Genomic DNA, 13,977 nt, shown 5'->3' with positions numbered 1-13,977 from the left:
ATAGTTTTAATTAGAATTTCTCAGAAGACTAGTGACGTGATTCATGTGCTTGTTTGCATTGTCTTTGGTGAAGTGTTTCTTTGTATGTTTTGTCCATTTTGGGGGGGGGGTTGTTTGTTTCCTTATGTGTTGAGGGTTCTTCTTACATTTTGGATAAAAGTCCTGTGTCAGACATACGCTTGCAAATATTTTCTCCCAGAAGTGGCTGGTCTTTCCATTATTCTAAGTTTCTCTAGAAAAGCAGAAGTATTGAAATTTGATGAACTCCAATATTTCAATTTTTAAATTGATATTGTATTTTTGGTGTTATACTTAAGAAATCTTTGCTTAACCCAAAGTCACAAAATTTTCTTCTCTTTTCTTCCAGAAGTTTTATAGTTTTAGGTTTTACATTTATGTACATGTCTTTTAAATATGCTTTAATTGCCCTTAGGTGAGTAACTAAATGTGGAATAACTGGATCATATAGTAGGTGTACATTTAATTTTTTAGGAAACTGCCAAGCTGTATTATTTCTGACTTCATTTTATTTCCTTTATTGGCTTTATGAACCATAACTCTTATTTGTGTTATTTTGGTGGTTGCTTTAGAATTTATTGTATAAATCTTTAACATATCACAGTATATCTTTAAATGACATTATAACAATCCTGCATTACAACCTTAGAAGAGTACACTTCCTTTTTTCCCCTCTAGGCTTTAGAGCCCTTGTTGACACTAATTTTACCCCTACATATAGTATAAACCCCACATACATTGTTACTATTTTGCTTTAAAAAATCTATGAGCTTTTTTTTTTTTTTTTTTTGTGGTACGCGGGCCTCTCACTGTTGTGGCCTCTCCTGTTGCGGAGCACAGGCTCCGGATGCGCAGGCTCAGCGGCCATGGCTCACGGGCCCAGCCGCTCCGCGGCATGTGGAATCCTCCCAGACCAGGGCAAGAACCCGTGTCCCCTGCAACGGCAGGCGGACTCCCAACCACTGCGCCACAAGGGAAGCCCTCTATGAGCTTTTTAAGTACTCTTAATAAGAGGAAATATATCCTTTTCTATTTAACCATATATTCATCACTTCTGGTGCTCTTCATTCCTTTGCATAGATCCAAATTTCCATCTAGTGTCATCATCTTTCTGCCTGCAGGATTTCCTTTAACAATTCCTGTAATGTAGGTCTGCCAGAGGTGAACTCTTCTCAACTTTTGTATGTCTGAAAAAGCCTATTTTGTCTTTGTTTTTGAGAGACATTTCTACCGGGTATACAATTCTAGTTGACAGTTTTTTCTTTCAATTCTTTAAAGATGCTCCACTGTCTCCTGGGTTGCATGGATGAGAAATCTGTTGTCATCCTTATTTTTGTCCCTCTGTAATGTGTCTTTTTTCCTGTGACTGCTTTAAGATTTTGTCTTTGTCCATGGCTTTGAGCAAGTTGATTATGCTGTGCCTTGGTGAAATTGTGTTCATATTTCTGGTGCTTGGTATTCCCTGAGATTTTTGGATCTGTTAGTTTAAGGTTTTCATCAAATTTGGAAAACTTTCAGTTTCTTTGGACATTTTTTGGTGCCCCTCCTTCTTTCCATTTCAGGGATTTCAGTTACATATTTACTAGGTGACTTGAAGTTATCCCACAGTTAATTTTCACTTTTTTAAAAAACTACTTTTTCTCTCTGAGTTTCATTTTCAACACTTTCAGTTGCTATGTCTTCAAGTCATTAATCTTTTCTTCTGCAGTGTCTTATTGGCTGTTAATCCCAGCCAGTGTATACTTCATTTTAGGTATTACAGTTTTAATCTCCGAAAGTTCTATTTTGGGTTTTTAATATCTCCTATGTCTCTGATTAGCTTGTTGAACCTGTGGAATACGGTTATGATAAAAGTTTTAATGTCCTTCTCTGTGAATTCTAACATCTGGGTCAGTTCTGGGTCAGTTTCAATTGACTAATTTTTCTCCTGATTATGAGCCTACATTTTCCTCCTTTTTGTAAGCCTGGCCATCTTTGTATTCCAGACATTGTGCATGTACCTTGATGGGTACTGGATATTTTTATATTTCTATAGCTTATATGTGTATTTCTTGAGCTTCTTGGGATGCAGCTAAGTTACTTGAAAAGAGTTTTATTCTTTTGGGTCTTGCTTTTAAGATCTGTTAGATGGACCTGAGACAGTGCTTGCTTAGTCTAGGGATAATTATTTCACACTACTGAGGCAAAACTCTTCTGTACACTCTACTGAATGCCCATGAAATGTAAGGTTTTTTCCCAGTCTCCCTGATAGGAACAAGCACTATTACTGGCCCTGAGTGAGCACCAGGTACTGCTCCCTCTAATCCTCTCACGTATTTCCTCTAGTTGTCCTTTCCCCAGTCTTGAGTAATGTCCAACATGAATGTACCTATCAGTAAGTGTTATGCTGAGTAGTCAAGGGGGACATTCCATGATCTCCAGGGACCCTTTCTGTGATGTCTCTATAGGACTGTGTCCTGTGACTTCCAGCTGTCTTGATCTTCTAGCTACATCTCTTCAAATCAGGGAGTCCACTGGGCTCTCCTGGGTTGCCTTTCTCTGCACTGCAACCTGGAAATTCTCTCAAGGCAGTAAGCTGGGCAGTCATAGGAATCACCCTGTTTATATGCCAGCTCTTGGGGATCACTCTCCTTCTTTGCCTGGTGTGCAGTGCCTTAAAAACTGTCATTTCATATATTGAATATTTTGTCTGTTTTGTTGCTGTTGTTATTGCTTCAGACATGAGGGTAAATCTGCTTCCTGTTACTCTGTCTCGGCTGCAAGGTAAAGTTGGCATGTATCCATTTAAAAATATTTACATGTTGTTATAGAAAAGGCATAGATTGGTTTGTGTCTACCCCTCATCATTCTGCAGCTTGCTTTTTCATTTAAAAAAATTTTAAGCTTATTTCTGGTTACCTTTGTAAAATATTCCATTGCATGATTGTATCATATTTATCCATTCTCCTATTGATGGACATTTAGGTTGTTTCTGATCTTTGCTATTACAGACAATGCTGCAGCCAGCAATCTCACGCATGTCTCCTTGCATCATGTTTAAGAGATCCTTTAGGGAAAGTACAGAAGTCATATTGCTCTCCAATGTGAGCATAGGAGTTTACATTCCTACAATGTACGAAGACTTGTTCCTCCACAGTCTCACCAATACTTTATATTGGCAACCTTTTAAGTTTCTGCCAACCTGCCAGTTCATTATTGTTTTGATCTGTATTTCTCTTATTTTTAGAAGGTTGGGTCCCTGTTCACATTTTTATTTGCCATTTTTGTTTCTTCTAGGAATTCTCTGTTTTGTCTTTGCCTAACCTTATATTGAATTATGTTTATTGTATTTTAATTTGAATAAATGCTTAAAATTTTAGACACTAATCTTTTATTATATATATAAATTATATATAATATTCTATTTTATTGAATATAATTATAAATACAAGTATTTTATAATTATATTTTATTTTATATTTCATAATTATAAAATAGAACATTACATATATAATTAATTTCTCTAAGCTTATACCCTCTTTTATAATTTTCTATTTTCTTATGGCACAGAATTTGAATTTTATCTGGTCAGGTTTATCAGAATTTTACGTCTTTTGATTTTTCGACTTAAGAAAGGCTTTCCTGTTACCAAAGTTATTAATAGATTCTCTTCCATTCTCTCTTAATAATTTTAAAGTTAAAATGTTTGACAGTTAGATATTTAATCTATTTAAAGCTTACTTTTGTGTATACAGTGAGGCAGGGATACAAATTGTATGGTTCCTATAAATATCAAAATATCCCAATACTATTTTTTGAACTGTCCATCTTTTCACCATTTAACTGTCTCTGTCATATAGCCAATTCCAAAAGGATACACGAGTCTGTGTCTTAAATTTCTTTTCTGTTCAATTAATCCACTGTTACTATTGGTTTGTAAGATCTTGCTGTTTTGGAAGGCAAATCCCCTCTCTTTGTTACTCTTTTTCAATATTATCCTGAATTTACCCTTCCATGTGAGTTTGCAGTCAGGTTCATGTTCCCAAAAAAATCTTGTTAGTGTGATTGGGTTTGTAGCAAATCCTTAGATTCATTAGGGAATCATAACTATCTTTAGTATTGAGACCTCTAATCTATTAACATGGTATAGCTCTTTATGTTGTCAGATTAATTTCATGTTTTTTCAGTAAATCTTTGTAGTTTTTGCAATGTTTTTTACTCAGTTTTATTGAATTTATTCCTAGTTACTTTATAGCTTTCTTTGCTGCTGTAAATGGGATCGTTTTTGCCCAGTTGGTTATCGTTGGTTTACAAGAAAGCTGCTGGTGTTCAATCTGTTGAACTTTCTCCTTCAAGCGAAAGTCACCAATTGGTTCTAAAAGTTCTCAGTTGACTCACTTGGATCCACCTTTGTGTCTTAGCTTAGAATAAATTCTAAATGACAAGTTGTTAAACTAACTTTTTAAATGATTGGTGATTTTGTAGATTCCTAAGTCACCAATCTGAACCTATGTTCTACATTCTGGGGGTACAAAGCACAGGAAACTATGCTCTCGGGTGCTGACTGTACAATTTTTAGTTGATCACTGATAATATTCATTTGCCCTTTTCTCCTCACAACCAAAACAAAACAAAATCTCCTCTGGCTGACTCTTATTAGTTGGGTTTCAGTTTTTAACATATAAAGTTCATCTCTTTGAACAGATTTTCTCTCAAAATCTGGAGCAAGACGTCAATTGTTATATATAAAGATATATAAGAAAGCAGCTGGGAATCATACTGAGTATGATAGGGCCTAAGTCAAGGCACCAGGACACACGTGTGAGGGGTGAGTGAGGATCCTGAGGCTGGCAGAGGATTTCTAGAACAAAAGTGCTTGCTGCCCAGCCTCACCTTTTCCTCTCTCTTTTCCTTTTCCCATCCCCCATGCTCCACCCACAGCATTCTAAGCGTTTTAGCCAAATACCATACTGAGAATCACCCACACTGTGTCATTCCCTTTTGGGGAAACCAAACACAGCACAAAAACTGTGGTTTTCTAGCTATTTCTGCTTAAACAAATGCACCAGAATGTTGTGCTCCTGTCAAACAGTATTCAAAGCAGCAAAAATGATAATATTTTCCTTAAGTTTTTCAGTCTCTCTGTTAACGTTTTTGAATACATCATTTTTTGTGCATATATGCAAATCGACAAGGCAATCAATTTGTGTGAGATGGTGACTGCTTAAAAAGGCCACAAAAAGACATTTTAAAATTTCCGATTTGAGTTTCCCTCACATTTGGACAAGGATGTAAATTCAACCCTGTAGTAAATTACAGTGTATTGTATAGATGAAATGGTCTCTTGGCCTGCATTCTCTCCTTGCCGCATCCTATCCTACACACAGCTGCCATACCAATCCTCCAAAAACACCAATTTTCATATGCCACTTTTCAAAAACTAGCTTCCTGGCTTCCTGTTGCTGAAAAATAGTTTCACGTGCTTTTGTATGGCATTCAAGGCTCTCCAGGATATGGACCCTCCCAAACATTTCAGTCCTGCTCATTTCTTTCACCATGCACAAGCCCATCTCCCAGTCATCCCAGCAAAGGTACCAGGCATCTCCTAGGCTTGTTGGCTCATTCAGCGGTGTCTGGAAAGGCTACTCCTGGGTCACTTGCCAGGAGGCAGGGGCGATGGTGCCACAGCCTGATCACATGGATTGAGAGCAGAACGATGGTTCCCCGGGAGTACACTGGGGCATTACTATGAGAAGTTATGTGGCAAAACAGCAGAGACCCACTACCACTGCCTTAACATACTCTAGACAAGTGTTCGCAAATATCTGTTCCAAAAAGGAGACAAATGAACTTACTCTCATTTGCACCTCTTCCACAACACACAATTCCCCAAGGGTATATCAAGCCAATTCAACTGAGGGACTGTCCCATTCTGGAACATAAGGAGTCTCCTATAATCCTAAATCCATATGCTATCATTGCAGGTCTAACCAGTTTGCTGGGTTCATTTACACACAATGTACAACAACCCTTTGAAATAAGGAAGTATGTGGTTCAACAATATAACTTTTTATCTCAGGTTGCATAAATTTAAGTAACACCCAAAATGATGTAAAATGAACAAAAACAACATATTTCAATGATGAATCAAATAAACTTATGTTTTGAGTTGCTGTTTTCCCCATTTGAAGATAACATTCCTGATCACCGTCATTGTCTGTGAAAAGACCAACAGTTTGCCCCCCACTTAAGGCTTTAGCCATAGTACCATAAACAAACGTCTCAAAATTTGCATGAAAACTTCCATGGCAAACTGTCAGTCTGAGGGTGGTCACCACCAAGCCACTTGGCTTCCATAGGTCTTTAATTCCTTTCTTCCACACATACCCCTTCCTGTTTTAAACTTTCATAATCTTGGTTCTACAGTGAAAGAGTATCTGCAGATCTCTCTTGACCACACACTCCTAAAAGTCAGGGACTTCTCACTTTGGTTTCCCAGGGCTTGGCATTTTGTTTGGGGCATGAGGGGGCTATCAGTCAATCCATCGATCTGTGCTGTACACGCACCCTATAATAAATACTCGTTCATTTTTTTATAACAAAGGCAATAGGAGCTTCTCATAATAGACTAAATTCCAAGGAAAGAATGAAGGCAGGAAAGTAGTTGGTTTATTTGTACCTACTGTAAGCCAGGCACTTTTAGGTAATTTTATATATGCAATATTTCATTTAACTTTAGCAATCCTACAAATTCTTACAGACTCAAGAGTTTTGAGTAACAAAACTGTGTGTGCTAAAGTGTGCACACAAAGTAGCACACTAGTAACTTCGTGTGCTAAAGTAACACAAACTCATGGTGACAGGCCTGTGAGTCAAATCCAGCACATCTGACTCTTTGGTTACCAATTCCCATTTATTGTGATTCCGAGATTCATGAGTTAATTTAGGTGCTATTAAGAAAAGTCAAAAATGTCTATTTTAAAGAGTGTTTTAAAACCCTCTTTGGGTAGCAGTAGAAGGAAAAGCAGAAGGACACAGTATGACAGCACATAGATTGTATGGTAGCCCTTTGGCAACTCCAGTGGATGATAATTGTTTTTAAGTGTCCATCAACAGATGAATGGATAAAGAAGATGTAGCAGTATGTACAATGGAATATTACTCAGCCATAAAAAAGAAACGAGATCAAGTTATTTGTAGTGAGGTGGATGGACCTAGAGTCTGTCATACAGAGTGAAGTAAGTCAGAAAGAGAAAAACAAATACTGTATGCTAACACATATATATGGAATCTAAAAAACAAACAAACAAAAATGGTCATGAAGAACCTAGCGGCAAGATAGGAATAAAGGCGCTGACCTACTAGAGAATGGACTTGAGGACATGGAGAGGGGGAAGGGTAAGCTGGGACAAAGTGAGACAGTGGCATGGACATATATACACTGCCAAATGTAAAATAGCTAGTGGGAAGCAGCCGCATGGCACAGGAAGATCAGCTCGGTGCTTTGTGACCATCTAGAGGGGTGGGATAGGGAGGGTGGGAGGGAGGGAGATGCAAGAGGGAAGCGATATGGGGATATATGTATATGTATAACTGATTCACTTTGTTATAAAGCAGAAACTAACACACCATTGTAAAGCAATTATACTCCAATAAAGATAATTGTTTTTAAATTAGCTTTTTGTAAATTAAAAAAAAAGTTCCACTTGCATTACACTTTAGAGTTCACAAAGCACATGGGAAAAATAAGGTAATGAGGGCTTATGGTTGCAATTCACAAAAAGTAGGTACAAGGAAATGGAATGAAAGGGAATAATATATATAGTCATTTTCTTTTAAAAAATTAACGGTGAAGTGTGTTTCTGCCACCCCTCTTCTATTTGATATAATAAAAGTGGGAGTGATAAGACAATTAATTCAGTGTTTTGAAAAGCAAACCAGCTTCAGAGCAATGCTTAAGCTTGTGTTGCCAACTTGCTATGTGGTTCCTGACAACCAACCTCAGAAATAATTCCATCATCATGAGAAGTACAGAAAGACCCACAAACCAAACCTCAAAATGGATGCTAAGAGAAAACACCGTTTAAAAAAATTTCCCTTCCTTTCAGAAGGCAGACCAAAAGGAAGTTCATCCTCCCACCCACAAATTCCCCAGAGAGCTTTCCACCAGAAGGTCGACACCCAGCCGGACCCTCTTCTCTGAGCCTCTGGTTTCTTTCATGGCATATTAAGTGCCGATGTGGAGAGTGCCATGGGCCTCAGGACTACTAAACAGAGGGGGAGAGGCACAAAGCGCGCCCCTGGTCGTCAAGAGGGTATGTACACGCTTGCCGCTTTCCTGCATTTTTCGGAGCTGAGTTTTTAACCAGAGGCTGCTCCTTCACGATAAACTGACTAAAAGCTATGTTATCTCTTTCAAATCAGTTCCTCTCTTTCAGTTCTTATGTGTGAAGACAAAGGTTATTTTAAACCCTTAAGAGATTACTATTAAATTTAAATTACCTGTAACCATCGTATAGTAATAGATTTATGATTGATGATAGCTTTAGTTAAAATATAACAATCTTAAAAATAGTCTTAGTGGAAGATTCCAATCTATGCGCATGTAACTGATATAAAATTAAAATTAAAAAAATTAGACCTTGGCATTTCCGAGGGAGCCCTAAGCTATTTTTCTAGCGAGGCTGTGCGAGTGTGTACCAGGCTTCCTCTTTTCACTCCCTTTGTGTTGTAAGTACCCTGGAGGTCATGTAATAACCAATGCCAAAGAAAAATCAAAACAGAAATTATTAGCGTGTGCCATCATGCAGCGGCGTACTCTGCCTAAAGAGCAGGAAATGGTCTAAACATCAGACCGCCGCCAGGCATCTCAGCACAGGCCTGTGCGCGGAGGAGAGTTGCGGCCGGACTCGGGGCGAAAGGAGGGAGCCAGGAGAGCGACCCGTGACTGCAGCCGGCTTTTAAAGCTAATAATTGCTTCGCAGCAGGTGCCGGGCAGCACTCCCGCGAGCTCCGCGGCGGGACCTGCCCTGGGAGACCTGGGCGCAGGACTGGAAGGGCGCTCGCGGCGGGTGCTGGCGACTCCGGGGCACCCGGGGACTCTCCCCGCGCCGTGGTCCGCTGCACCCGGGCTCCAGCTTGCGCGTCTGGGGGCGGGGGGTGGAACCGGACGCGCACGGCAGGGGCTTTGCTAATTGCCAAGCAGGAAGTGAGCGCCAGGAAGAGCGGCGGAAAGAGGGGAGGAGCGGGCGGAGGAGGGGCGCGCGGAGCTGCCGAGGTTCGCTCCCCACGCGTCCGAAAGGCAGGGCAACCGAGCCCTGCAACCCGGCTTTCCTGCCCTGTCCCGCCAGCCGCCCGGCCCTGCTCTGGCGCCCGTCGGCCCCACTCCGTCCCCATGGCTTCTCCGGACGACCCTGTGCGCGCGGGTAAGTTGACACCGCGTCGCACCCTCACCCGGAGCGCGGACCGCGGGTCGCTAGATCGCGAGGCGTCCGCGTCTGCGGCGGGGCTGTCGGGGCCGAGCTCCCCACGAGCCCCGAGGGGCGACCTGGGACCACCCTGGACCCTGGCGCCCGACCCGGGTCCGCGCGGGGCCGGACGGTGGACAGCGGCGGCGCCCGGTCCCGGAGGGCGAGGTGCGAGGCTCCCCCCGCGAGCGGCTGCTGGTGGCGCGCGCCCCCCGCGGCCCCCTGGCCCCAGTCACCCCCAAGCGTGCCTGAGACGCCTTCTCTCCTCTTGCTCTCTCGCCCCAGCGTCTTTGTTCTGCACCGGAGATGCCAGGTTGAAACAAGCCCCTCAAACCTCTCCGGCAGAAAAGAGCGCAAGGGGTGGATTTCTTTCTTTCCTCCCGAGCTCTCCCTTTCTCCCTACTCACGTGCCTTCTCATTTCTCCTCTTCTCTCCTCGTTTCACTTTTATTAAATGGTTTTGTTCTAAATATTGGCCCTCGGAGCTATTTCATAAACTAGTATCCACAAAACCAGGCGGCTGATCCCACCTGTAGAGGCCTTTGGTTAGAATGGCCTCTAGTTCTGTCCTTATCGTTAAATATTTTGTTTGCACCTGAAGCCAGAATCTAGATTTTTCTTTAATCTCACTTGAATTGAAAAACCGTAGAATACTGTGTCTGTTCTTGAGACCAAGCTCTCGATTTTTCTTTAATTTCACTTGAATTGAAAATCTTCCTCAGACTTCACCTTTCAGGAATTCGCTGTCCTTGCTCTCCCATACCCTAGGCTGATCCTCAGTGAATGTCGAACATGTGAATGAATGACTGATGTATCCCCCAGAGCACACTGGGGCTTTTTCTAGTTTTGTTGAGGCTGGACAGGCTAGGGAGAGAGCCAGATATACAGAACCACAGATACCTGCTTAGAGACACGTATTCCCTATTTTATTTCTTGGGCTTGGGCAGGGCCGGAGCTTGAATGTTTTATTGTTCATTTGGGGCAAGCTTGAGCAGTTAGGAGAATGAGATAGAAAGTATCTGGAGGTGGGTCAGAAGATTGCTAACTTGGCCTTGTGATGTGCTGGGTCTGAGAGAGTTTCCTGGAGATTTTAAAAAAGATCTAAATTCTCCTTCAAGTGGTTCTTCTTTAAGTGAGGAATGGTAAACATTTTATCCATGGGAGATGGAAGATAAGTAAATGGTTTGGATATCCTTCTCCTCTCCCATATTCATTGTTTGGAAAAACAGAAGGGGAAATTAAGGGAGAAATCCTACCCCTGCCCCCCAGCTCTCACCTCTGCATCCACTTCCTCTTCTGAAAATGTAATTGCCAAGAGGTTTTAAGCTAGATTTTACTAACAGTGGTTTCGCATCTCATTAAATGATCATGATGAAGGAGATTCAAAAAGATCTTGATTGGGACCCACTGAATGGGGATACATATACGGTCTGCTTGGGACCCCCAAAATCAATGGCACCAGAGGAGGTGGGTGCTGGGAAACACAGCTTCACGTATAAAAAGCCTCAGTGAGTCAAGAGTGTGATAAGGCCACCAGGGCAGCTAATAGGATCTTAGATGACAGTAATAGTACTGCAGGATCTAGAAGTCCGGTGATGCTCCTTAGCCTGCTTGGCCCAGCCAAAATGGAAGCTCACAACCTGGAACAAAAAGGGACTTGGAAATCCCAGCACATGTGGCGGGATGAGAGACCTGAGGATATGATGATAGGAGGGTGTCATTTGGAAAGAACCTGTCTCCTTGACTTTGAGAGGCAGAACCCAAACTTGTAGGTGGACTTTTGTTGGCTTCCTACAAAGAGGGGAGAGACCTCCTGAGTAGAGATCTCCCTCTCACTTGCAGCGATGTTGAAGAACATCTCCAGGCATCTGAAAGATAACTCTCATGTCCATTCCCACTCTGGAATTCTATCAATTAGATGAGGGTTCTTCCAGTTTAAAAACAGATATATAGTATCTCCACACTTGCATATAGAAACAAAGGGTTGGACAGAAATATGACCAAAAAAATGACTTCCTCTTTCTAACATCTCATATCATTTCTGTAACCTCCAGGACACATCCCTTCCATTTCTGTAATGAAGCCACAAGTGGTGATAATGTGTAAATCTCGTTACGTGGCATTTTCACGTCTCCACCCCAGACCCAGTTACCATGCTGTCTCACCAGATTTCCTGCGCTCACCTCCCAACTGGTATTTCCATACACACTGTCACCTTCCACCAACCTGTACACCTAAAAGTGGCCAGAGTGACCTTTTAAAAACAAATCAGATCTCGCCATTCCTCTACTCAGAAACCTGCGCTGACTTTCCAGTAAATCCTCAGTCCTTCAGTGGTGTCCATACACTGTACGTGGGCCTGTAGCTCTCCCTTCAGTTGGCAAGTCTGCTCTTTCTCTTCGTCTGCACTGCAGCCACCCTGCCTCCTCTGTTTCCTTGAGAGCCCTGGACCACCTGCCTCCTGGCCTTTGCACAAGTTGTTTCTGCTGCCTGGAAGGCTCCCTTCACCTCCCCCCAACCCCCGCCAGTCCATTTACCTCCTGCACACCCTTCAGATTTCAGACCAAAACTGATGTAGATTCAGCTCCATGTTATACAATCTTGGTGCACCCTTCCAGCACCTGTCACCCTTTCTAGCTGTGAAGATTTCACCATTGTCTCTCTCCCCCGTTAGACTATAAGTTCTTGGACAGAGGGCATGTCTGTTTTGCTCGACCGTTTTTCTCCAACGCCTGGCCCAGTACCCAGCACTTAGTAAGCCCTGGTTAAATACTTATCATCTCAGTAAGTGAATGAAAGATATAAAATGTAACCACCTATTCATCAGACTGTGGGCAGAAAAAGCTCTTCCCATATTGGCATCTTAGGAACTGATTCAGTTAGACATGTTAACTGGGTTTACCTTGTAAAGTTAAAAAAAAAAAAAAGATGTTTGTATATCCACATGCATATAACAAAGGTGGGTATCTATTATTATACCGTATGAACTTAATTAAAAAAACTCTTTGCCCTGAGAAAATTTACACCGGCAGGAAAATAGTCATGCTGGTTGCAGTGTGGCCATCTCATTCCACCTCTACCACTAATACACCATCCATCGTGGAATGAGTCAGAATTGCCTGTTGAAAGTGAGTAAAATCTGATTCATGTTCATACATATATTAAGGACAGAAACAAAGAAAGAGGCTTTGAAAGTCGGGAGAGTTGGGGAGATGGTATACAGTTCATTGCTTTGTCGCAGTGAGCTAAGTAAGTGCCCTTGGCCAGGGAGCACATCAGCGTATGTTCTGCCTTTGTTCATCCTCGGGGTATTGTTTGCACTGCACACAGGGCTGCTCCCTGGGAGCCCTGGCCCTAGAGACCAGCCCAGGACAGCCCCATAGGTGGCATCTCACCCCTCATGCACCCCTCTGAGCCTTCCTCCGCGCTTGGACGGGTCTGATGTGGCACCCTGTCCTTCTTGCAAACTCCAGTAGCACCGGGAGCAGAAACCAGGACTAAAGGGGGAACTACTTCGAGCAGCATCCTTATTTGAAAGGCTGGACCAGCCAGTTCATTCACCACATCCACCAGAGAGTGCTGACAGGCTGTGGTTTTCCTTTCTCCCTTCCTTCTTCCCTTTCTCCTTCCCCGTCCCGTGGGTTTTTCCAATGCCCACTTCATTTCTTTCCCTTTCTTACAATGCCTCTAAGTTTTCTTCTCTCTACCCAAGTGTTTCCCCCTTGTCTGCATTCCTCTTTCATCCCTTGGTTCATCTCTTCCCCCACCTCCCGTCTCCCTCAGCTTGGCCATCATCCAGAGAAGTCGCTCTAGAGGTGCACCTTCTTGATCCCTGGGCCTTTCTCAGCTTGTTCAGCCCCTGCTCTGAGGTGCAGGGATGACAGAGCAGGGCTGCTGCTAGACAGAGAAGAAGGTAAACTTAGCAGCGTGTTAGTGCTGCTGCCCTGAGAGCTTCTGTAATCCTGAATACGGTTAGGACTCTATGGCTTCCTTAGAATTAGTAGTGAAAACAGCTGTAGGTCAGAAGAAAAGCTTGAGTACAAAAAATAATAACAGAGGAAAAATAAATGAACTCTGAAATCACCGAGTTCAAAGAATTGCCTTTACTTTTTCACTAAGAAGCACAGAAGGCCCCACTCTTTTGTTTCTTGATGATCGGGAAAGCCAGGAAGCTCTGACACGCTTCCCTCTTTGTCTCTCTGAAAGGACATCTTTAGAGGAGATCTTTGAACTTCCTCTGAGGAACTGTCTTGAGGGACTATTGGCCCTTATCTAATGTGATTCATAAAGGGAGAGGTCTGGATGTGACCGTGCTGCTCTTGGGCAGCGTACCCACGTCTGTGTTGGACAATCCGAGATCGTTCCTGGTGGAGAGGCTGCCAGGTGCGGCCCACAGTCTCCAGGGCTCCTGGGGATTCTGATTCAGGAGCTGACGAGAGCTGGGTCTTTGAGTCGATGATGGGTAGGTGAGATTTTGCATTTGGAGTTGATGCTGGAATGATGAAAGCTTTAGG

General features: G+C 42.6%; 1 protein-coding gene across 1 annotated transcript in view; it reads left to right on the top strand.

The window, feature by feature from the left end:
- The first annotated feature begins 9,391 nt into the window (after positions 1 to 9,391).
- Positions 9,392 to 13,977, top strand: part of EDARADD (EDAR associated via death domain) — a 53,057-nt gene continuing 48,471 nt past the window's right edge. Inside the window, exon 1 of the mRNA XM_065893934.1 lies at positions 9,392 to 9,422. Within this exon, the coding sequence (XP_065750006.1) occupies positions 9,392 to 9,422 (31 nt within the window). The remainder of the gene's footprint in view (positions 9,423 to 13,977) is intronic.

The sequence above is a fragment of the Phocoena phocoena genome, chromosome 16 (assembly GCF_963924675.1).
Source record: "Phocoena phocoena chromosome 16, mPhoPho1.1, whole genome shotgun sequence".
Taxonomy (NCBI): Eukaryota; Metazoa; Chordata; class Mammalia; order Artiodactyla; family Phocoenidae; genus Phocoena; species Phocoena phocoena.
This window is presented reverse-complemented; position numbering and strand designations above follow the sequence as displayed.